At 43.9% G+C, this 25,000-nt stretch overlaps 1 protein-coding gene across 1 annotated transcript in view; it reads left to right on the top strand.

Moving 5' to 3' along the window:
• The window catches only part of LOC135104022 (tyrosine aminotransferase-like), a 62,987-nt gene that overhangs the window by 31,284 nt on the left and 6,703 nt on the right, over positions 1-25,000 (top strand). Inside the window, 6 exon segments of the mRNA XM_064010886.1 lie at positions 1-158; positions 1,927-2,118; positions 8,076-8,228; positions 9,644-9,806; positions 9,809-9,864; positions 22,190-22,273. The exon segment at positions 1-158 is cut by the window's left edge and continues 1 nt beyond it. Of these exon segments, the coding sequence (XP_063866956.1) occupies positions 1-158; positions 1,927-2,118; positions 8,076-8,228; positions 9,644-9,806; positions 9,809-9,864; positions 22,190-22,273 (806 nt within the window).

Consider the following 25,000-nt stretch of genomic DNA (forward strand, 5'->3'; position numbering starts at 1 on the left):
ACGTGGTGCTGTGTTCCGGCTGTTCCTGTGCCCTGGACATGTGCATCACGGCGCTGTGCAGCCCCGGACAGAACCTGCTGGTGCCTCGCCCTGGTTTCCCCATCTACACTACCCTGGCGGTGGGACTCGGCGTGCAGACCAAGGACTACAATCTACTGGTAAGGGAAGCGTGAATGTTCCTTCTGTGTATGTGCCTAGTATTATTACTCCTATGTGGAACCCCGGGACCTTACATAGTCGCAGTAAATTCAAGCACGAAAATTCCTTCATGAAATTATCACCGAAAATAATGCTTTGTTCATGATTAAGTTTCTCAGACATAACATAACTTGTCCTTAACTAAACTAACCTAAAGTAAAGTTATTCATTATAGAAGAATTATTATTTTAGAGAGATAATGTGGATGGGAAACTAAGGCATACGAGAGAGAGAGAGAGAGAGAGAGAGAGAGAGAGAGAGAGAGAGAGAGAGAGAGAGAGAGAGAGAGAGAGAGAGAGAGAGTGGGAGGACAGGAATTAAGAAACAAGTCATCAAAATAAGGAGGATAAGACGCTCTCCCTTATCTTCCCTTCCTCCTCAGCCAAAATACTTGCCAAAATCCGTCTCTTTCTTCTCCAAGCGCCATTTTTCTTTCCATTCCCCTTCCCTCCCCTTATCTTCCTCAGTACCTTAATACGTTCTCTCTCTCTCTCTCTCTCTCTCTCTCTCTCTCTCTCTCTCTCTCTCTCTCTCTCTCTCTCTCTCTCTCTCTCTCTCTCTCTCTCTCTCTCTAGCTCTTTATTAACCCGTCTTATTCCCTCCTCATCCTTTATCTCATATCTCCTTCTCTTTCCGTTAAACACCCATATCCTCTCTCTCTCTCTCTCTCTCTCTCTCTCTCTCTCTCTCTCTCTCTCTCTCTCTCTCTCTCTCTCTCTCTCTCTCTCTCTCTCTCCTCAGGTTAGGGCTTGGTTGCACTAAACTTATCACTTCAGTCGTGCGGAATAACAAGATAAACTCTCTAGGAAACAAACACGGCAACCATCACTTCCTCCTTCTCCTCTTCCTCCTCCTCCTGCTCCTCCTCCTCCTCCTTCTTCTCTTCCTCTGCGCCCACGAAGACATCCACCAAAGTAGCGTTTCACTCTATCATTCATGTTCAGAGTGAGTTACTGTATGGCTTTGTCCTGACCTAACCTAACCTAACAAGACCTGACCTAACCTAACTTAACCTACGTATAGCAAGTTTTCCACGTTAATCTTTCCACTTTTATTGGCAGGTTTGACTGGGGGCGACATATGACCACTGACACTGTACTGTATGTAAGATTGTTCAACTACCAGATCATTAATTTTGCTACTAGAGGTTTGCCACGCTGTTACAAGCCTACACCAGACCATTTTTTGATGAGTTATAAGGAGTCATGGCAGTTAAAGGGTGTAGAAAAAATAAAACAAAATAGAATAAACAAACAGATAAATAAAATAAACAGAATAGAAAATAAAAAAAACATGGAATGAACATAAATTCGACAATCAAACGTGCACATATATTCCAATTCATTTCCCCCATTTACGCCATTATATTCATCGTCCTCCTCTTCTGCTCTTCTCCGAACCTTACCTCTTTCCTCCCATAGCAGGAGAGGAACTGGGAGGTCAGTGTACATTTCCTCTAATTTCATCCATTTGTCTTTATAGCAATGCACGCCTCCTCCCCTTCCTCCAATCTCCTCCCTCCTTCTTTCCCCATACTCCTCATCATCTTCCCAACTCGGCTAAACGCAAACCTCCTGCTCCTCTTCCTCCTCTCTCCTCCCTCTTTCTTTCCTCTACCCCTCATTGTCTCCCCGAGTCAGCCAAACGCAAACCTCCTTCTCTGCTTCCCTCTACCCCTCATTGTCTCCTTAGATTTTCTTAACTGAAGCATCCTCTCTTCAACTACAGCCAGAGAGGAGCTGGGAGATCGACCTTGAGATGTTGGAGGCCTCGATTGACGACCAGACAGCGGCCATCGTCGTCAACAACCCGTCCAACCCATGCGGCTCCGTCTACACTAAAGAGCACCTGATTGCCATCCTCGAGGTGGCCGCCAGGAACAAGGTGCCCATCATTGCCGACGAGATCTACGACCACTTTGTGAGTACTGCTGGTGACGGTGGTGGTGAGGGTGGTGGTGGTGGTGGTGGTGGTGGTGTTTAGTGGCAGTGAAGGTAATGTTTGATTGAGATTTGATTGTAGTAATTGAATGTTAAGCCTAAATGCACAGTTTGTAAGAAATACTTCATGCAAACACAGAAGGTTTAATCATGAGGACTTGTTTATCAAAAATTGATGGAGTGAAGAGATAAACTTAGGAATGTGTTGCAAATGATCAGTTTTTAAAAGAAATATATAATGGTCAATGTAGATGCCTTGTGATTTGTTTTATGTTAATCTAGAAAAAAAAGACTGCTAAACTGGTGTAGGAAGCGAGGAGAAAACAGACCTTGTGGAGACTAGCGAAGATTAGAGACTTCTTATGAATATGGGAAAAGTTACAGAAGTGGTGGTGGTGGTGGTGGTGGTGGTGGTGAGGCTGTGTGGTGTTGCTGAAAGGAAGAGGTATAGATGAATAGTGACTAGTTTGACTATTAACACTTCACACTATCAAGAATCAGGTTAATTAATCCGTTTTGACATCTGCGGACAAACTCTATTGGCTTATCAAAGTCAGCCTCGTGTGGCCAAAACAGGTTCAGTCTCTTGTTTTTCCTTGATTTTCCTTCTCGGACTTCTATCTCGGGCGCTCGTTGTCTCTCAGCGTGTGTTAATATTTCAGCATCTCTTAAAAGTCACATTCACTGAGAGTATTTTAGTTTGACGTCACTCACTCCTCTCCCTTCGGACTTCAGGCACCTGTCATGTGTTGCAAGTGTTGTTCTTCCTGCCAACATTCAACCTCCCTGCATCCCATAAGAAGATCCCTAGTATATCGGTTATGTGGACTCCCTTGTTCTTCCTCTTGTTCTTGTTCTTTTTCTTCTTCCTCCACTTTCCCGTTCTCGTCCTCGTCCTCCGCCTCGTCCTCTTCCTCTTCCTCCTCCTCCTCCTCCTCCTCCTCCTCCTCCTCCTCCTCCTCCTCCTCCTTCTCTTCCTCTACTTTCTCGTTCCCGTCCTCCCCTTCGTCCTCCTCCTCCTCCTTCTCCTCTTGTTCATCCTCCTCCTCCATTTCTTCTTCTTCTTCTTCTCCTTCTTCTTCTTCTCCATCTTATTCTTGCTCATGTTCTTTATTGTTCTTCTTTTTCGTTCAAATGTTCTAGTTGATATTCTTCTCATTCTCATTCTTCTTGTTCACTTATTCACTTGTTCACTTTTTTTCACATACTTGTTCTCGTCCTCTTCTCCATCTCTTCTATTCCCCATCCTCTCTCCTCTCCCTCTTCCTCCATCATCACCATCACCACCACCACCAACTCTTCCTCCTCCTCCTCCTCCTGTTCCCCCTTCTCCTCCTCCTCTTGGTCACGTGTTTGTCCCCTGGCTGGCTATCACGCTCTCTAGGCATGTTCATTGGGGAAGGGCAAGAGAGGGAAGGAGGAGGGGAAGAAGGAGAAATGGATGGGGAGGAGTGAGGTGAGGGAGGCGTAGGGAGGGGGAGGAGGAACACAGAGATGGGGATGACAACAGCAAAAGCCGGTAAAAGAGGAGAGGAAGACGGAGACCAAGACCAAGAAAAGAAGAAAACGGAGAAAGTGAAAGAGTTGGAGAGTAAATATGGTAAGTAATGGAGTTTGACCAAGTAAAAAAAAAAAGAGAAAAAAAAATGCAGGAACCTGAAGACTTGTGATAAAGGTTAATGTGAAAAAGATGGGATTAGGAAGCTATAAGGAAGGGATGGGAAGGAAGGAGATGCCACAGTATGGGAGGAGAAGGAGGAGGAGGAGGAGGAGGAAGAGGAGGAGGAGTAGGAGGAGGAGGAGGAGGAGGAGGAGGAGGAGGAGGAGGAGGAGGAGGAGGAGGAGGAGGAGAAGAAGAAGAAGAGGAAGAAGACGAAAACAACAAGAAAAACAAAAATAATAAAAAGAAAAAAACAGGGAGCAATACGGAAAATTTTATATATATATATATATATATATATATATATATATATATATATATATATATATATAGATATATATATATATATATATATATATATATATATATATATATATATATATATATATATATATATATATATATATATATATATATATATATATATATATATATATATATATATAACAAATTCAAGGGTACAGGCGGGCTGAGAGGAAGGCAGGGAAGGCAGGAGAGAGGAGACAGAGGGGTTAAGAATGACCTCCAGACGAAGGAGGGGGAGAGGAGGGGATGAGAGAGTGGAGGGAGGAATAAGGGAGGGACGCACGTCACTAACCAGTTGGAGGGAGCTTTGTGAACCACGTGATCTGACTGCCTTCTAACCTGGTTCTTATGCCCCTCCTGCACCTGCTCGCTCACCTGCCCGCTCAGTTACCGGTACTTACTAACACTTATTCTTTTATGAAGTCTTTAAGTAGTATAAGTGACATAGCAAGAGTGACGTAAGCAAAACTCTCAGGGTCAGTAATCAGGATAGAACAAGAAGCTTGATAACTTTAGATTTAAAAAAGAGATAGGGAGGAATTGGTTCCTAAATAGAATGATATATGAATGGGATAGACACAATAATCGGGTTGTTAGTGTTGAGTCATTATTGAGCTTCCAAAGAAAGAGAGTGCATTGCTGCGTGCAGGCCTGACAACTTCGCACAGCTTCCTTTATTCTTTTTTCATAAGTTCTTATTAGGACTCTTTATACTCCATACAACTTCCTCCATACTCTGCCTTCCATACTCAATACACGCGGAAAACTGCTACGTAGGGAGCGTCTGTACCCTTCCTATCAACAATGCTTCTCTTCTTTTATAATACAATTACATTTTTCTCCAGCATTACCACATCATCAATAAGCATTCATACCCTGCCCCCACAAATAAAAAAGACGTATTACAGATTCCCTTTCTTTATATTGCAGTTCTTTTTTTGTAGATAGTGTATTGTAGTGCGAGAAAAATTAACCAGTCTAGTTAGGATCTAAAAAGTCTGTCGTTTAAAATCCTACGTGAAAGTAAACCATCTTACCATTTACTCTCCCGGGTAATGGGAGGACGTCTTACTGTTCCTCAACACTCCCACGGTAGATGTTAGGCAGTGTTTTCTCCCCTACAGGTAAAAGTAATCACACTACCTGGCCTGGTTTTGGCGAGCACCGGTGGTTCTCTCTTCTGCTTTAACTTTCTTTTTTTTTTTTTTTTGTAGCAGTGATTGTTATATTTCGTTTTTTTTTATTATTTTCCTTAAGAGATGATGACTTCTGTCCGCGTGTCTGTCTCTCTCTCTCTCTCTCTCTCTCTCTCTCTCTCTCTCTCTCTCTCTCTCTCTCTCTCTCTCTCTCTCTCTCTCTCTCTCTCTCTCTCTCTCTCTCTCTCTCTCTGCGATCATTTATCACGCTGCCTAACATGGGCTCCCCTAATGAAAATTTCCTACCACCTCACTATCATTTCCCCCTGTAGCTGTAACTCTTCCCTCTACTCGTGTCCGCTGGCACTCTTTTCTCCCGAGACGAATTCGTTACACATCCACTTCTCCTGAAGACGAGGTTACGCTTACATCTGAATGCCTTGTATATAGATGGACTTGGGCACAGTCGTGGCAAGTGTGTCTTAAAGAGAGAGAGAGAGAGAGAGAGAGAGAGAGAGAGAGAGAGAGAGAGAGAGAGAGAGAGAGAGAGAGAGAGAGAGAGAGAGAGAGAGAGAGAGAGAAAACTTCTCTTCCTTGCCGTTTGCTTACCAACTCCTATGTTCCTTCCTCTGAACTCGCGTTTTAACGTCAAGCCTCCCTCTTGACTTTTATTTCCTAATTCTTATACCCTCCTACCTCCTGCCACTTTCATTTTAACCCTTTCACTGCGACACGAAACAATTAGCACCACCAGAAGCAATGCGTCTTTATAAGCATCTACAAAGAAAGTTAGCGATGAAAAGAATATATTTTGCAGTTTCTTCTCTGTTTAAATATTGGATGTGGCTGTAGAACAAGTGAAGATATCTCAGAGTGATTGGTAATTAGGGAAAGGAGTACCAAGTTGCAGACAAAGGGTTGATCCTCTCAATACAGAATGATAGTACATATAACACCTGTTCTCTGAGTAATACCGTAAAGCTTAATTGAGCAAGAAATGATATCACAAGGACTAAATGGGTTCAGCTTCTCGACCACTCCTTCTGCTACCAAGGATGTTTTTCTATATTGTGCTGAAAATTGTGCTGAAAATGGTAAACTTAAGCTTTCATAATAATTGGAGCAGTTCTCAAACTATAAGGAGAAAAAAGGGAACTCGTGTTCTCTCTCTCTCTCTCTCTCTCTCTCTCTCTCTCTCTCTCTCTCTCTCTCTCTCTCTCTCTCTCTCTCTCTCTCTCTCTCTCTCCTTCCCTTTTTCTTATTTTTTTCCCTTTTCTCCTCCTCTACCTCTTCCTTCTTTCCATCGTTGTCAATCTTCCACCTCTCCTTTTTTTTTTCTCCTCCTCTATCTTCTTTTCTTTCTTTTCGTCATTCTCTATCATATTCATTTCCTTCTGTTTTTTCTCCTCATCCTCTAACTTTCTTTCCTTCTTTTCCTCGTTTTCTTCTTCCATAACCCTGCTTTTTTTTCTCCTACTCCTCTACCATTCTCTTTCTTCTTCTGCCTCCTGCCATTCAAACACCAACAGCACTATAGAACCAGAAGGAACACCGCATCAGATAGTCAGGAGTGAGGAGGCGGGGGTGTTGTTGCCTCACCCATCGAAAAACATTACACATTTTTCTTCCCGTCTTCATGACATGACTCTTTAATGTGCCTTTCTTTAACTACGTTGTCTGATGTCCTTCTTGGTATGAGCCTCAGGTTGTAGGAATAAAAAAAACACTAGGCGAGGCACGTTCTGTAATGCAAGGCCCACACATAAATGTTTCATCCTCACATCTTTTTTTTTTTTTCAACTTATATCTATACATCTACACAAGTGCACCGTTATTGCACCATCTCATTAAGCTGCTTTTCCACTAAATGTGACAAATTTTTTTTTTCCCTTTCTGATGTGAACGCCTTAGTAAGAACGGTAGGGAATATAAGATAACAATGACAGGAAAGACAAGGCAAGGATGATAAGAAATACAAGGCAGGAGATAAAAATATACATGAATTGGATGATAGAAGGGACAAGACAAGAACGGCTGGAAGAACAAGACAAAGATGAAAGGAAACACAAGACAAGGGCGGTGGAAAAATGCAAGGCAGGGATAAGAATATACAAGGCAAGAATAGTAAAAACAAGGAGCATAGTGTATGTACGATGTCCCATCTTTACTTTATTATGAGACAGATTTACATAGGATTAATCATCTATTCATTCATTTCATCAAGTTACCTGACTGTGAGGCGCTGCTGGCGTTCCTTCTGTGCACTGAGTATTTACACGCAGAACAATGGTATATATGGTTGTCTCTCCTGTTTAATTTGTCTCGCTATCTATCTCATTGCATTTACTTGTTTATATTCTTGGTTTTAGTTCTTTTTATTTAATGCCCTATCTTTTTTTTTTTTCTTTATGTGTATCGTCTGTACACACCACTAACTTCTCCTCCTCTTCTGCCCTTTCCTTAGTGTCAGAGGTTGACGCGCTAAACAGTCCTTCTCAATTTGCACCATTCCATTGCGCCATCAGTAACTCCTATCCTTTCCAGATCCAAGAACTTGCTTTTCCTCTTTTTTCTTTTCAACTCAAATCACTGTTCGGAGTCGTTGTTTTCAGCAAGCCTTTCCCAGGTGTTTCTGCCTTGTGCCATTACTTTACTTATTTCTTTATCTCTCACTTCTTCTTTAACGTAATCTTTCCATCTTATCCATCCTATCTTCTCATTTGTATCACCTCCACTTGCTTTTCCTCTATGCAAACCTAATCGTCACTTGCTGAGACAAACACTCCTGCTTCTTACTGAACACTGGCTAACCTTAATACTCAATCTTATCCACAGGTGTTTGAGGGACAGGAATATCACCCCATCGCCTCACTGACGGAAGAGGTGCCAGTGCTCTCCTGTGGCGGCCTCACCAAGAGGTTCCTGGTGCCCGGGTGGAGGATGGGCTGGATCACCATCTGCGACAGGGGCAACGTGCTGGACCAGGAGGTGAGCAAGGAGAGAGAGATGGATGCGAGGGAAAGGGAGATGGGGGAGATGGGAAGATGAGGTAAGCCATGGAGGAGAGAATGATGCCACAGAAAGGAGAGAAAAAAGAGATGTGAGAGAAGGAGTGAGAGGGAAACATGAAGTAATTAGGGATGGATAAGGTATGGAGAAAGGAAAAATATAAGAGAATGATATGGGGAAAAGAGAGTGACTGTGAAGGAAAGAGAAAGTAATGTGAGGTAAACAGATGGAGGAAAGTTACGTAAAGAGAAGAATGATATTAAGAAAGGAACGTGAGAAGAGCAAAAAACACAACATTATGAGAGAAAGAAGGAGTTATGCAATAAAAAGTGAAGAATCATGCATAGGAGAGAGAAAGAGAGACGTGAGAGGAAGATAAAAGAATGCCATAAAAATGTAATAGAAAAGGATCTCACAAGCAAAAGAATAGAAAAATGACTATAAGGAAAGAAAGATAAAAGGAAAATATGACAGAGAGAGAGAGAGAGAGAGAGAGAGAGAGAGAGAGACGAGAGAGAGAGAGAGAGAGAGAGAGAGAGAGAGAGAGAGAGAGAGAGAGAGAGAGAGAGGGAGAAGATGAAAAGATGAAGGAGGGATAAGAATGATGAGGCAGAAGAGAGGAAGAAATGGAATGAATGTTTGTAAGACAGATGAAGTAAGAAAAAAAAAAATGTTGAAAGAGGAGATGAGATGAAATGTGAGGGTAAGGGAAAGGAGGAGAAACGATGGAAAACAAGTTGGAAAAAAAAAAGAGGGATGGAAGGTAATGAAATGATGGAAAGAAACTGTGAAGAGGAGAGTGGAAAGTGAAGGAATAATAGGGAGAGGAGGAGGAAAATGAAGGCAAAGAAGAGTGGGAGTGAGTATATGTGGGACAGAGAAAGACAAAAGAACAGAGAGAGAGAGAGAGAGAGAGAGAGAGAGAGAGAGAGAGAGAGAGAGAGAGAGAGAAGAGAGATGAGAGAGAGAGAGAGAGAGAGAGAGAGAGAGAGAGAGAGATAATCTAATACTGGAGTTTGCATGCGGGATAATGGTAATAATGGGAGAGGTAAACTTATGTCATTTGAGAGGAAAATGGAACACACACACACACACACACACACATACACACACACACACACACACACACACACACACACACACACACACACACACACACACACACACGAACGCATGCACATATACTTGTAAGGAGTCCTCTCTCTCTCTCTCTCTCTCTCTCTCTCTCTCTCTCCTCTCTCTCTCTCTTCTCTCTCTCTCTCTCTCTCTCTGTCTCTCTCTGTCTCTCGTCATTTACAGGAGTTTCAAAAGCCACACAACACTTCATTAAGTAAATAAGAGCTTCGAGTTTTTAAGACCCTACTAACATATAATTTAAAAGAAAAGTCCAAAAGTTATCACCTCTCCCATTTGTCTGTCCGTCTGTTACCCTCTTCCTCTCCCTATCCTTCTCCCGCTCCCGCTCTCTCTTTCTCTATACAAGGGTGAGAAATGGATTGCAGCATCTGAGTCAGAGGATCATAGGGAGCAACACGCTGGTCCAGGGGCGCCTTGCCGACCATCCTCGCCAACACGACCGCAATCCTTCTTCACGGACACCCTCGCTCAGATACAGGTAAGAATGCATGATACTCTACCTGGATCTCTCTCTCTCTCTCTCTTCTCTCTCTTCTCTCTCTCTCTCTCTCGTCTTCCTTCACGCCTCCGATACAGGTACGCATAGGAGAGCACAGAAGTAATAGAGAGGAAGAGGAAGGAGAGGAGTAGCAATTCTCCTCTCTCTTCAGATGGATGTAATAATAGAAGAGGAGAAATAAAGGTGGAAAAAAAAAAACAAACTAACTATAGGGAATAATAGATAAAGAAATATACCATTCTCTCTCTCTCTCTCTGCTCTCTCTCTCTCTCTCTCTCTCTCTCTCTCTCCTCCTCTCTCTCTCTCTCTCTCTCTCTCTCTCTCTCTCTCTCTCTCTTCCTTTCTCTCTCTCTCTCTCTCTCTCTCTCTCTCTCTCTCTCTCTCCTCTCTCTCTCTCTCTCTCTCTCTCTCTCTCTTCCTTTCGCTCTTCTCCACTCTTCAATTGCCTCTTCTATCGCTTCTCTCTATTAAGACATTATCTCTACTGTTCATATCTCCTTTTTTTTTCACTCTTCCTCTATCTCTGCTGTTTATCTACTCTTCATTTTCCTCACTCCTTCATTACCTTCATTGTTCTCTTCACTTCCTCATTACATCCTCCTTTCATCTTCCATCCGTCCTTCCTTTATTGTCATCTTTGTTCTTGTCAGTGTTCTCTCTCTCTCTCTCTCTCTCTCTCTCTCTCTCTCTCTCTCTCTCTCTCTCTCTCTCTCTCTCTCTCTCTCTCGCTGTAGCCAATAGTTCCGCCATAAAATGTGTAGAAATGCTGGCTGACAAGGGGACAAGGGGAGCTCACGTGGGCAGTCATGCTCAGTGAGTCATGTACAGCGCCTTGTGCTTATTTTGCAATAGGATAGGATACGCTACACGTCTTTGATTTCCTTTACCACAGTTCATTATTGTTCATATTTGTAGTTTGCATCTGAAATCTTTTAGAGGAACCGAATTAACCCTTTGACTGCCACTTGGTACACCTTTCCCTAATTATATCAAACACTCTGAGACATCTTTTCTTGTCCTACAGCCACACCCAATCTTTGAGCTGGGAAGAAATTACAAAATGTTTATATATATATATATGTATATATATATATATATATATATATATATATATATATATATATATATATATATATATATATATATATATATATATATATATATATATATATATATATATATATATATATATATATATATATATATATATATATCGCTGAAAAAAGGAAACATTTTGTAATTTCTTCCCAGCTCAAAGACTGGGTGTGGCTGTAGGACAAGAAAAGATGTCTCAGAGTGTATATATATATATATATATATATATATATATATATATATATATATATATATATATATATATATATATATATATATATATATATATATATATATATATCGCTGAAAAAAGGAAACATTTTGTAATTTCTTCCCAGCTCAAAGACTGGGTGTGGCTGTAGGACAAGAAAAGATGTCTCAGAGTGTTTGATATAATTAGGGAAAGGTGTACCAAGTGGCAGTCAAAGGGTTAATTCGGATAATATATATATATATATATATATATATATATATATATATATATATATATATATATATATATATATATATATATATATATATATATATATATATTATTTTTTATCTTTATTTTACTTATTTATTTATTTTTTTGATGCTCATAAAGACTTCAAGCATTGCTTCTGGTGCTGCTAATTGTTTCGTGTCGCAGTGAAAGGGTTAGGCCAAAGAAAACACTGCAGTTGGGCAGTTAAGGTGAGAAAAGGGATCTTACTTGGGATCATTGTATGTTTACTGCTACAAGAGATGAAGCGCTAAACATGCGTATTCAAGACTCGTAAAAGTTAGAATACAAGGTAAACATACACGTTCATGACTCATAAACGTTAGAATATTAGGTAAATATGCACATTCAAGACTTTCATAATGGCTAGAATACAAGATAAACATGCATATTCAGGATTCATAAACTCTAGAATACAAAGTAAACATTTATATTCAAGACTTATAAACGTTAAAATACAGCCAACGAAGATTCTAATAGCGTCTATCACCATCTGAGCGCGTAGGGCAAGGAGATGATGTTAGTAAATGATATACCAGTAAGAAGACACAATCACTCTCTGACACAACACTGAGAATCTCCATAATAACGAAGTAAAGTTATTTTTAGTTGTAAGGGGCGGAATGTAGCCAAAGAGACCTTCTATCGGGGGCACGTGACCAGCGAGTCGAGATGAGGTGCCAAAAAATAGAATTACGCCAGGCATTTTAGGGGTCCACTCACCGCCTCCGCACTAATGGTTCCTGAGCCCCCCGTGCGAGTACTGACGGGGCTAGCGCGGGGAGTACACACGGCTTTGAGGCGAGTCACGTGTCTTGGGTGTTATAGTAGTCTCTCTCTCTCTCTCTCTCTCTCTGACTATGAGCTAAAAGTAAGAGTGGATTGTGTACTTAATCCACCAGTCAGCCATTTAGCACCCAATAAACTTCCGTAACATCCTCCTTTTTGAGTCTCCTGGGTGGCGAATGATTAAGCAGCGGCTGACTGAGGGCGTCTTAGCGGAGCTGGCGGTGGAGTTGCCGCTTTGCAAGGTCACAGTTTTCCATCCAACGTCCCGCGCCTGAGACTGCAACGTGGAGGGAGACGAAACCCAACACTAATTGATTAACCCTTTCATTGCTATTTGTCACGTCTTTCCTCAATTACTAATATCAATTACTAATGCCTTTACTCAATTACTAACCCAGCACTCATTTATTAACCATCTCAGAGCTATTTGTCACATCTTTGCTAAACTATTAATCTCACTCACCACTCAGAGACGCCTCTCATTGTTCTATAACCATTTCTAAACGTTGTACTGGTTAAAAATGGCAAAATCTGTTCTTTTTATCGTCGTCGTCTTTTTTTTTTTTGTTTTTTTTGTAGATGCTTATAATAAAGATTTCATGCATTGCTTTTAGTGCTGCGAATTCTTGCACACGCAGTGAAAGAGTTAGAGGAAATAGCCAGCTTTCCTTTCCTTTCTTTTCTTTTTTTTCTTTTTTTTTCGCGAATTATGTCTTTATACTTCGCCATGATGTGGGTTAGGCTTTCTAGAACACCTTGTAAATTTTTTTCTGTTTTTTTTTCTTTTTCATATCTAAAAAGAATCGCAAAAAAAAAAAAGAAAAAAAAATCAGGGTGAGGGTCCCGTTAATCAGAGCACGACTTGACTCACACCATCGCCATGCAGTCATCTTCCCTCAGTTCCTGTCTGTGTGGTTGTTAGCTAGTTGAGTGAACGAGCTAGGCTTCAGTCATAAGTGTTAAGTGGAAGTGCGCGGCCTGGCGCCGGGAGATCACCTACCTCCAGCCTTCTGTTCACACCTCCTGTGAATAAACACCTGCACTGTTACCTGCGTTTCCTGTGCCCCTGCTGGTCAAGAGTCGAACATGGCGCAGTGAGTAGGATCAGGACAAGGCTGCAGTGGGTACGGCGCAGAATGGAGAAGCAGTTGGAGGCGCTGGCTGCCCTGCTAGCGCGACAGTCGGAGCAGAGTCAGGCTCTGCTAGCGCGACAGTCGGAGCAGAGTCAGGCTCGCGAGGAGCGTTTAACCCAGCTGCTGGAGAGAGTGGGGACACAAGCTCCCAGTCGCACCACGGCGAGCAATGAAGGCGAAACCACAGCCCGCAGCACGTCTACCCAGGGCGCGAGGTTCCCGACGTCCGCCACCATCATTCCTCACTTAACGGCGTCAGCATCTTTACGTGAGTTCGACACGTGGCGCCATAAGTTTGAAGGATACGTAACCCTCGCCAGGATAGACTGTCTCTCCCTGGCTGAGCAGAGGGCGGCACTCGCTGCTGTCCTAGACGACGAGTGGACCCGTACACTTCGCTACGGGATAAGCTTACCGAGAGACGCGGAGTTAAGAACCATCCTCGATGCAATGTGTGAGTACCTGCGAAGCCAGCGCAACATCATCATGGATAGAAGAGACTTCTACTCCCGCGTGCAAGAAACGCAAGAAGGTTTTGACGACTTTTTATGTGCTGTAAAGGAAATCGCCAATTTCTGTGACTTTTGCGACCAGTGCATAAACCATCAGCTGCGTGACAGAATTGTCGTTGGGACACGAGACGAAGTGGCTCTGAAACGCATGCTGGAAAACAAGAAACTCACCCTTGAAAACGCCATAGATATTTGCAGAGCATCAGAGAGCGCTAACCAGTGTAGTGCAGTACTAAGGGGCGGCTCTCACTCTTCGAGCCATGGTGTGAACGCTGTCTCGAACTACAGGAAGGGCAGTTTCGGGGGCTCAAGCCCCACGGGCTGTTATCGTTGTGGCAAAGATTGTCGCAGTGACAAAAGGGGATGCCAGGCAATAGATAAAGTGTGTCGTAACTGCGGGAAAAGAGGGCATTTTGCGAGTGTATGTCAGCAGACAGTGAGGAAACGACGAGGAGCTTCGAGGAGTTCCTCAACTGTCTCTCCTCATCGCGGTGCAGGCCCGAGGCGGGGAGCCAGTGCCAGTGTATACCAGCTCTTATCAGGCGTATACACAAAGACGGTGACGGCACGACCTGCGCCCCAGGTGCTCATTACCGCCACACATCCCGCTGGAAGAGACAAGATTACGTGGACTCCTGACTCTGGGGCCGAAACGACCGTTATTGGCCTCGACACGGCAACACTCCTTGGAATCCCGCCCTCCAGCTTGGCGCCCGCTGATGGTGATGGACTTTATGCTGCCGGTAATCACCCCCTCACCTGTGTAGGAACTTTCTCGTCGCACTTGCAACTGGGCGACAGGGAAGCTGAGACTGTTGTGAGCGTGGTGAAGGAGGTGAAGGGGGCGCTGCTTAGCTGGTACGATTCCATCGCTCTCGGAATCCTCCCCGAAGATTTTCCGGCTCAAATCCGACCGCTACGCAGGGAAGAACAGCACACCGGCAACAGCTCCATCAAGTACCCGACCGCCTCGCAGCCACCTCTATCTACGCCCACAGAAGTGATCAGCTGGCCTCATTCCTACGACCCAACGCCACAGCAGCGTGCGGGGCACGCTGCTGCTGTGATCAAGGCCTTTCCCAGCGTCTTCGAAGCAAAGGAAGGTTTACGTGCAATGGCTGGTGGATCCATGGCCATCGAGTTGACAGACGACGCTCGACCCTTCGCCGTAACAGCATCTCGTACAATCCCTTACAATTGGCGTGAAGAAATTAAGAGCCAGTTGGAAGAGCTGCTTAACAAGGGAATCATCGAGAGTGTGGACTACCCTACGGCATGGTGCCACCCCATCGTGCCTGTCCCAAAAAAGACATCTGGTGTAAGGCTGTGTGTTGACCTGACACGACTCAACCGTTACGTGAAGAGGCCCGTGTATCCAGTGCGCTCACCTCATGACGCCATCGCCTCGATCGGGACCGGAGCAGTTTGGTTCACCACTCTTGATGCCAAGATGGGGTATTTTCAAGTCCCCATTAGAGAAGAAGACCAGGATTTAACCTGCTTCATAACACCTTGGGGTCGGTACAAGTTTCGGCGAGCGGTTATGGGTCTCGTCTCGTCTGGAGACGAGTATAACCGTCGAGGAGACCAAGCTCTCGGCGACATACCTAACACCATCAAGATCGTGGACGACATCCTGGCCTATGACTCCACCTACAGTGCGCACTTAGCCCATGTCATTCAGATTGTGCGGCGGTGTGACCAGCACGGCATCACTCTCAACCCACAGAAGTTTACATTCGCGGAAAGAGTGGTAGATTACTGTGGTTACTCTGTTTCTGGACAAGGCTACACGACAGACTCAAAGAAAGTTAAGGCAATCTCTGACTTCCCACGACCACAGCACATCACCGACTTACGATCATTCATGGGTCTTACAAACCAGCTTGGAAGCTTTTCTCCTGCTGTGGCTGCAGCTGCACAACCCCTCAGAGATCTCTTACGCCCGAAGAACAGTTGGTGCTGGTCTCCTAACCATGAAGAGGCGTTTGAGAAGGTGAAACAGTGTCTCGTCAGCCCACCTGTCTTGGCATACTTCGACCCATCATTACCAACGATGCTACAGACTGACGCCTCAAGGATGCACGGATTTGGATTCGTTCTCCTGCAGAAGCACAGTGACCAGTGGAAGATGGTGCAATGCGGGTCAAGATTTGTTACAGACACAGAGAGCCGCTATGCAGTAATAGAGTTGGAAATGGCTGCAATCGTCTGGGCAGTCAGGAAATGTGGCACCTACCTGAAAGGACTCCCTCACTTCGATCTAGTGCTCGACCACCGCCCGCTGATACCTCTCCTCAATAGCAAGTTGTTGGGAGAAATAGAGAACCTGCGGCTGCAGCGCATGAGGGAGAAGCTTGCTCAGTATTCTTTCACAGCAAGCTGGCAAAAGGGATCGACACACTGTGTGCCCGACGCCCTCTCACGTGCTCCAGTACAGGACCCAGTGGAGGAAGAGGATGCTGCTACTTCTGGTGACCTCGACCCTCTCCACTCAGCGGTCATCTCAGCGTTATCTGCCACCAATGAGGACGGCGTCCGCTTAGCACCACTCCAGGATCAGACTGTGGAAATGGTACGTGCCGCAGCAGCAAGAGACGGGGAGTACTGCTTGCTCAAGAACGTCATCATCGAGGGCTTCCCTGATCATTGCCACGACCTCGATCACCGCTTGCGTACGTACTGGCCGGTGCGCAGTCTGCTGGCCGTAGACGACGACCTGGTGGTTTACGGGCCGAGGCTTCTTATTCCTCACAGCCTCCGCCGAGAAACACTAGAGCGACTCCATGACAGTCATCAGGGGATGGAGCGCACCAAGCGACGGGCCCGACAAACGGTGTACTGGCCTGGTATGGACAGAGACGTTGAGAACGTCGTTTCTGGATGCTCACTATGCCGTCCACTCCTACCAAGCCAAGCCAACGAACCTCTCTGGCAGGACACGGACACACCCAGCAGGGTGTTTGAGTCAGTTTCTGCAGACTACTTCCACGCAGCAGGCCGTACATACCTCGTGTATGTAGATCGCTTGTCTGGGTGGCCTCACGTGTCTGCATGCTCACGTCCAGCATCGGCTGATCAGCTCGTTCGTGTCCTTCGGGGTGTGTTCGCCGACACGGGCGTGCCTGTTCTCCTGAGGACTGACGGTGGACCGCAGTTCACTTCTTCATCGGTACGGCGCTTCCTGGCTCGATGGGGGGTGGAGCATCGTGTATCTTCACCTCATTATCCACGCTCCAATGGTCACGCCGAGGCAGCGGTCAAGTCCGTGAAGAAGCTGATCCTCACGACCACACAGCAGGGACACCTGGACGAGGATGCGTTCGCTCGCGGGTTGCTGGAACTGCGCAACACTCCGAGGGCGGAAGGGCGATCACCAGCACAAGTCCTCTTCGGTCATCCTATGAGGTCCTGTGTCCCGGCTCATCATCGCTCATACGCTCAGCAGTGGCAGCGCGCTGCTGATGAGTGCGACGCCAAGGCAGAGCGACTGAGGAAGAAAGCGAAACTTCGCCACGACGCGTCCGCCCGTACTCTTCCTCTCCTGCACCTCGGTGGCCACGTCGACGTTCAAGATCACACGACAGGCCTCTGGGATCGCCTGGGTGTCATCGTGGCTGTTGGGCGAAGGAGAGACTACCTCATCAAGATGGGCAGCGGTCGCGTGATGTGGCGTAATAGAAGACACCTACGCCCACACAGACCTCTTGCTCCCCTTCCTGTCGAGCAGCACACCGCTCATGGCGGTGCAGCGCTTCAGCATCAGGGTCACGAGGAACACCACCATCCCGGCAGCCCGGAGCATCAGGGTAACGGGGTACACCGTGGCCGAGAGCAACCAGAGCGTCGAAGCAGCCGACAGCGTAGGGAGCCGAGACGACTGCAGGTGCGGTGGCACCGTAGCACCTACGATTAGTCGTACGTGTTCATTGTACGCTGTGTTTGTTTTGTGTATATGTACCGTGTTTTCTGTACTTCAATCATTGTAACTTTGTTTCATGTGTTACGGTAGCCATAACAAAGATAAGGAATCTTCCTTATGTCTCGGGGGAGGTGTGTGGTTGTTAGCTAGTTGAGTGAACGAGCTAGGCTTCAGTCATAAGTGTTAAGTGGAAGTGCGCGGCCTGGCGCCGGGAGATCACCTACCTCCAGCCTTCTGTTCACACCTCCTGTGAATAAACACCTGCACTGTTACCTGCGTTTCCTGTGCCCCTGCTGGTCAAGAGTCGAACACTGTCCATCAATCAGTAGGTCGTAAAAATGCCACCGACCACAAATAAAAACGGGCCACGAGTCTTCCTATACCCAGTCGTCCTGAGGGTGAGGTTACATGACGTCTGAAGAGTGGGGAACCGCTGCCTTGCTATGTCTGTTGCGTAAAGGTGTTGCGTAAGCGATTGTTACGTCACCTAGCAGCGTCATCCCCCCCCCACCCCCACGCCGTTAGCCAGGGAATGTGTGTGGACGTTCGTGGCTATTTTAAGAGAGGACCCAACTAAATGCGTCATATACCGTATTCAATGTCGTATCTTTGGTGATAAAACCTTTACCATCATTACTATCACTGCCATCACTACCACTACTACTACTACTTCTACTATTACTATTGTATATGTAATACACTTTCCCATGACGAAATAATGTGCCGTTGAGGAAGTACCACAGCTTCTAGGGAAAAAAAAAATAAAAAGAAAGACAAAAGCAGTCAGCCGTTCGTCCGCTCCCGGCCAGACACGAAGGAAAAAAAAAAAAAGAGGAAAGAAGGAAAACGAGTCAGCAATCTGATTACCCGATATTGAGTAAGCGTCGCCACACGTCCGCTCCTCTCCAATTAGTCCACCTTACGAGAACCTCAGGATTACTAAAGGCTCCCGATAACCCAGCGTCGCCCACTTACCACCACCACCACTCCTTTACTCTGTTCCTACCCAAGCTGCTGCCCCCCGCCTCCCCCTCTCACACCTCGCCATCAAAAAAAAACCAAGAGAGGAAAAAATATAGATGTAGGTCACTGCCACGATGGAAATTACCTTGGGAAATGAGGAGAGAAAGGGAAAGAAAATATTAGTGCCTCTTTGATCTCTGTCTCTAAAACGTACAGTTCTCCCTCTCTCGGTGGGATTTACCGAGGAAAAAACCTGATGGAGGGTTGAAAAGGTAAATGATCTAAGTATGACCTCCAATCTTCCTAATACAATAACGTTAGGTTAGAAAACAGGAGATGATGATGGGACGTTCCGGGGTGTGGAAATCAGGAATATACCAATGTGAGTTTCGAGAGATGAACGTTAAGCAAATGGATCGGTTCTTTTTTCCCGGTTGTCAGTGATGATGATGACGATAACGACGAAGATGATGGCATGGTGGAAGACGAATCTCGCGCTTAAAAATATGAAGGCATTGCATTTACTTATTTGCTAATTTAATGAATGAGCTTTTTTTGTTGATTTACTTGTCGATGTACGAAGTGATTTATTTGCCAGCGTACTTCTAGATTTAATTTGCAATATAAATATCAGTTATTTGCCCATTTACATGTCGAATTATTAACCAGTTTACCTGTTCAAATACTTGGTGATTTATCCGAATTCGACTTGAACTTTATTTCTGCGAGTCACTAGTCTGAGCACCCCGAGAACAAACAAACATCGAGGCCTCTGGTGTGGACGCAAGCGATTTAGTGCCTTAGGAAGAGGAGAGCGTGGAGACAAGTCCGGCAGGTTTATCATCTGTGTCTGCGTCGCGTCTGGTTGTCGTTTCTTCATCTCACAGCCAGGCCTAACTACGCCACACCCCCAGAACCTGCGTATTTGTCTCCACACCTGTACGGGAGATCATGAAGAATAGGAGGAGGAGGAGGAGGAGGAGGAGGAGGAGGAGGAGGGAATGTAGGGAGGACTAGACGAAGGATAGGGGAGAATGGAAAGTTTACATGACACTATATGGGACATGAGCAAATCCCGTATTCCTCTTCCCCCCTTCTCTCTCTCTCTCTCTCTCTCTCTCTCTCTCTCTCTCTCTCTCTCTCTCTCTCTCTCTCTCTCTCTCTCTCTGGTTCATGACATCTCTCTCCATCCGCTCCCACCCTCCCTCTTCACTCCCTCTCTTCCTCTCCCTCCCGCAGCAACAATGACGATGTATTGCCTCAAATCCTGGCGTTAATTAGAGCAAACGTGTCGCCGTTAATATTTTGGTGTTAGACAAGGTAAAGCTCCCCGGGGCAAGGCTGGTTCCTCCCCGCTGTTGATTGGCTGCCAGCTCCCCGCCTCTCATTGGTCCACGGGCCTTGACGTCACGCATAGAGATGATGATGATGATGATGATGATGATGATGATGATGATGATGATGATGATTGCAATAATGATGGTAATGATGGTGATTCAGATGTTACACGTAATTCGTAATGAAAGATTGTTTGTTTGTGATACACTTGCGTAATGTGTGTGTGTGTGTGTGTGTGTGTCTGTGTGTCCAGGCCCAGTAGGCTTACACAAGGTTGGCTCGTCTACTCTTTATGCTGCCCTGCGACTGTGGTCTCCACGCACGTAGACACACACACACACACACACACACACACACACACACACACACACACACACACACACGTGGAGACTTCCACCCACACTCGAATATAGGGAAAACGAACCTTTCTTTCTTCTCTATTCTCTCCCTGCCTCACAAAAGCCTTATGGTCTTTTCATACAATACCTTTCCCTTCCTCTCTGTTCCATTTTCTTTACATTGACATTCCTTCTCTCTCACTCTTCTTTCCTCTAGCCAGCTCACCGTCCCAATAAAGACACCTCATATCTCTCTCACTTAATTTAAAAGCTTAGAACTTTAATTCCCACTTAACAACTTTGTTACCATCTATATCGTCCTTTTCCTCCCTTTAAAATGGCAACTCTTCTTCTTCCTCCTCCTCTGCGGTTTTTTTTTTCTTTCAGGAGGGGAGACTAATCAAAACTTAAGGCACAACTTATGTTTTATTTATCATTCCCTTCTTTATATTCAGACGTGGCATAAAAACACAAGCTGCTCCTCAAGAACAAACAAAGAAAACAAAAGAAGAAGAGGAGAGTCTGCTACGGAATATTGCTCCATATCCCGCACTGTTTTCAAAAGTTAACAGAAAGTTTGACAGTTTGTAGAAAATGTTAAGGCAAATATACACCAGTTTTCTTTTCCTTTTATTTCTTTTTTTCTTTGTGTGTGTTATGTATTCAGCGTGAGTAGTTGAAGATTTGCGTGAGTAAAGTCTGGATGTCATAGCAAGAATTTATATATCGACTATTATTAGCGTTTATCAAATTTAAATATTTGTTAAACTTTAACGCATCAAAATTGTACAGTTTGTGCAGCTACCTTACCGTTACTGTTCACACACACACACACACACACACACACACACACACACACACACACACAAGGGAGGTGGAGGTGTTTCTGGTTGGCTTCGAGGTCAGCTGGTCCCTAAGATCTGATTGGCCCACTACAGGCTGACGCTCAGGGTCATGATAAGTAGAGGGTAGATCAACTCCTTTCAGTTTTCTTTATTTGATGGAAAGCTAGGTCTCTCTCTCTCTCTCTCTCTCTCTCTCTCTCTCTCTTTGTCTCTAGGGAAGGGGGTGATAGAGAGTACTATTTTCTGCGGAATTACATCCAATATTTTCCCGTTACCACGCTTCCGATAGAACAGAGTTTCATCCCCATCCCCTCCTGCGTTTTCTTTGTTCCCTCTTTTCTTTAAAGCTTTGTTCTTTTTTTTTCTCGGAGTTGTATTTATTTATTTTTTCTTTGCGAATCTCTTTACTCTTCTTTATCCATATTTTTTTTTTCCATTTCTTACATCTCCTTTTTTTCATTTCTTAAAACTATTTTCCTTGAATGTTTTATCTTCTACTAATTATATCTCATAAATCATGTTTTTGTTCTGTCTTCTTCGGACTAACTGATCTAATAACTTATGTTTGATATTATAATTTCGTTATATACATGCAAAAAAGTCGTTAAGTACAAAATGAATAAGGTTTCTGAAGTAGTATTTTGAAAGACTTGAACATTTTGTGAAACTATTTTGAAATACCACAGGTATGATTAATTAGATTCTGATGAGTGTTTTTTGTTTTAATCTACTCTTGATCGTGTAGAATACTAATCAAAACATTACTGGAATCATGAACACATCCTTTAAAAAAAACCTGGCAACTTTCAACAAAGTGTGTCAAAAAAGTAGCAGAGACAAGAGCACAATCCCAGTGATTCTGACTAACTTCCGTCTCTCCACCAGGCCAACGCTGAGCTGTCTTACTCCATCCTGCGGGAGGTGCCAGGCCTGAACCCCATCATGCCCCAAGGCGCGATGTACATGATGGTGAGTCCCAGAGATGCTGGTGACGGGTGCTAGGTATTGGTGACACGCTGCTGGGGTGCTGGTGACAGGTGATGGGGTGATGGTGACAGGTGCTCGGGTGATGGTGAATGTTGGCAGTCCTGAACTATAAAGCTTCCCTAGATAAACTTCTTCTGTGAACATTCCAACTATGAAATTTCCTCCAAGAATAACTTCCTCCATGACAAGGAAGGTTAGGTGATGTTAGGGAGATTTATCAAGGAAAGAATTTGCCTCCAAGGAGGAGAAAAAAAGGAAAGGTAAGGCCATTATGATAGGGAAAGGAAGGAAATAGAAAAAAAAGGAAGGTGACATGGAATAGACAGGAAGGTGACAAAGATGAGTGAAGAAAAATTGAACTAGACCTTTGCTATATTCAGAGAGGCGGAAGGATTGGAGGAAAATGTCCGCGCGCTAAGAAGAAAAGAAAGATAGGAAAGATGACGGTATTTACTCAGCTGGAATTTATATGGAAGTTTCATATAGTGGTAGTGGTAGTAGTGATGGTGGTGGTGGTGGTGGTAAGAGAAGTTTAAATGTTTAAGTATTATGTTTGTTTGCGCGTTTTGTAAATCTGATTCTGACCTTGCTTGTGTTTTTGTCTTTCAAAATGGGTATGATTTTCTAATATGCTTGCTTGTACTCGTTATTTGCCATAGGCAAATATTATTGCCTCTTAATATTTTCAGTCCAGGATGGCCTTGTGCTCATTAATAAATAACACACACAAACACAGATACACACACAGATACACACACACACACACACACACACACACACACACACACACACACACACACACACACACACACACACACACACACACACACATACACACACACTTCATAATAAAGCAATAAAACGGCAAATGAATGTCATTGTTTGTGTGTGTGTGTGTGTGTGTGTGTGTGTGTGTGTGTGTGTGTGTGTGTGTGTGCGAGAGAGAGTGAGTATACGCATGCCATATCACTTTTACACAATTCCCTGGATGCAGATGACAAGCTATATGCCAGGACCACAATTGTACAGTCATGGACGTATATATGTACACATACTGATGTATGTATGAGTTTATGAAAACTTTCATGTACGTATATTTATTTATGTTTTATTTTATTTTATTCTATTTCAAATACGGGTGTTTACCTAACGCGCAACGTGTGTGTGTGTGTGTGTGTGTGTGTGTGTGTGTGCCTACGTGCAGCCAGTTAGCCTGTAACAAAGCAAGCCTTTCCGGGAAAACCTTCCTCATTTTCCTCTTCTCTTGCAATACATCAACCAAGAAAACTTCGGTCACATACTTTTTCGTCTCGTCTGTATTCAAAACTTTCCTACTATTACCTCCTGCCCCTCTTCACCTTCATTTCACCTTCAGCAACCGGCCAAGCTCACTCTCCACTTATGGTATTTATTTTCTTTCTTATGCACTTTTTTTTTTTACTCCTGTTATTCCGAGTCTCAGCTTTTACTTTTCCTCCTTCTTCTTCTCCTCCTCCTCTCTTCTCAGCAAACAGAACGGGCTGACACTTAAGCTGATCGCCAGAATAGCTGGATGTGTTGGAGTCTGGTTATCTAAGGTTGGCACTCTCGTCATTACTATTCTTATAAAAATTAGTAGAAGTAAGGAGAACGAACTTAAGATTTGTTTTCATTCCTTCACAATGAGTTAACACGAGGCGGTTAATTCATGCACTCATCGATGAAAAAAGACAAAAAAAAAAAAAAAAAAAAAAAAAAAAAATATATATATATATATATATATATATATATATATATATATATATATATATATATATATATATATATATATATATATATATATATATATATATATATATATATATATATATATATATATGCGCAAAATGTGAACGTTGACCATTATAATCGCAATAAAACAAAAGAAAGCCATTACACCATATGGGAGTCATGGCATTTTGTTTCATTCCATCTGTTTCTTAATAGCTGGTGTAATTTTCATGAGGGGAAAGGAAATGAAGGTTACGTTTAAACGGGCTAATTTGTCTTCCTCACGTGACGCAGCTCATCTTTTGGTTAACGATGAAAAAACTAACAACAAAAGAAAAGTGTATTATAAAAACAAATTAGAACAAAAGGATAATGATAATGGTAATAATGATAATACGAAGACAGAAAGTAAAACGAAGGTAGAGAAAGAGCTATCAGCCGCCAATTCATTCCCGACATTTAGGATTTCGTAATTGCTATTCTTCTCTCATCTTGGGATAAAGAAAATCCTCTTCTATCTAAGGATGACGTAATCTTTTCTTTCGTGCTGGGCAGGTAATTAAATCTCTCTCTCTCTCTCTCTCTCTCTCTCTCTCTCTCTCTCTCTCTCTCTCTCTCTCTCTCTCTCTCTCTCTCTCTCTCTCTCTCAACCCTTCCACAAGAATCGCCAATATCAATTATTTCATGTTCTTTGTTTTACTTTTTTCCTTACACAGATGACTTGCAAGAATGGTATACTATTACACTTCTTGTTTCACGTTTATACTTGTAATTCTCAGCTTCATATATTGTCTGTCATCCCCTTTGAGCTACATCCTCTCAGTGAGCATCGTTATAGCTCACTACAGTAACCATTTGAGTGTTAGTGGCAATATGATGCTTGCTACGGTTATATTTAGAAGTGAGTAACCCACCAAGCGCACTTCCACTATGTTAGGCGTTTTCCTTTAATCTTCATTT

Source organism: Scylla paramamosain, chromosome 10 (assembly GCF_035594125.1).
Source record: "Scylla paramamosain isolate STU-SP2022 chromosome 10, ASM3559412v1, whole genome shotgun sequence".
NCBI classification, from domain to species: domain Eukaryota; kingdom Metazoa; phylum Arthropoda; class Malacostraca; order Decapoda; family Portunidae; genus Scylla; species Scylla paramamosain.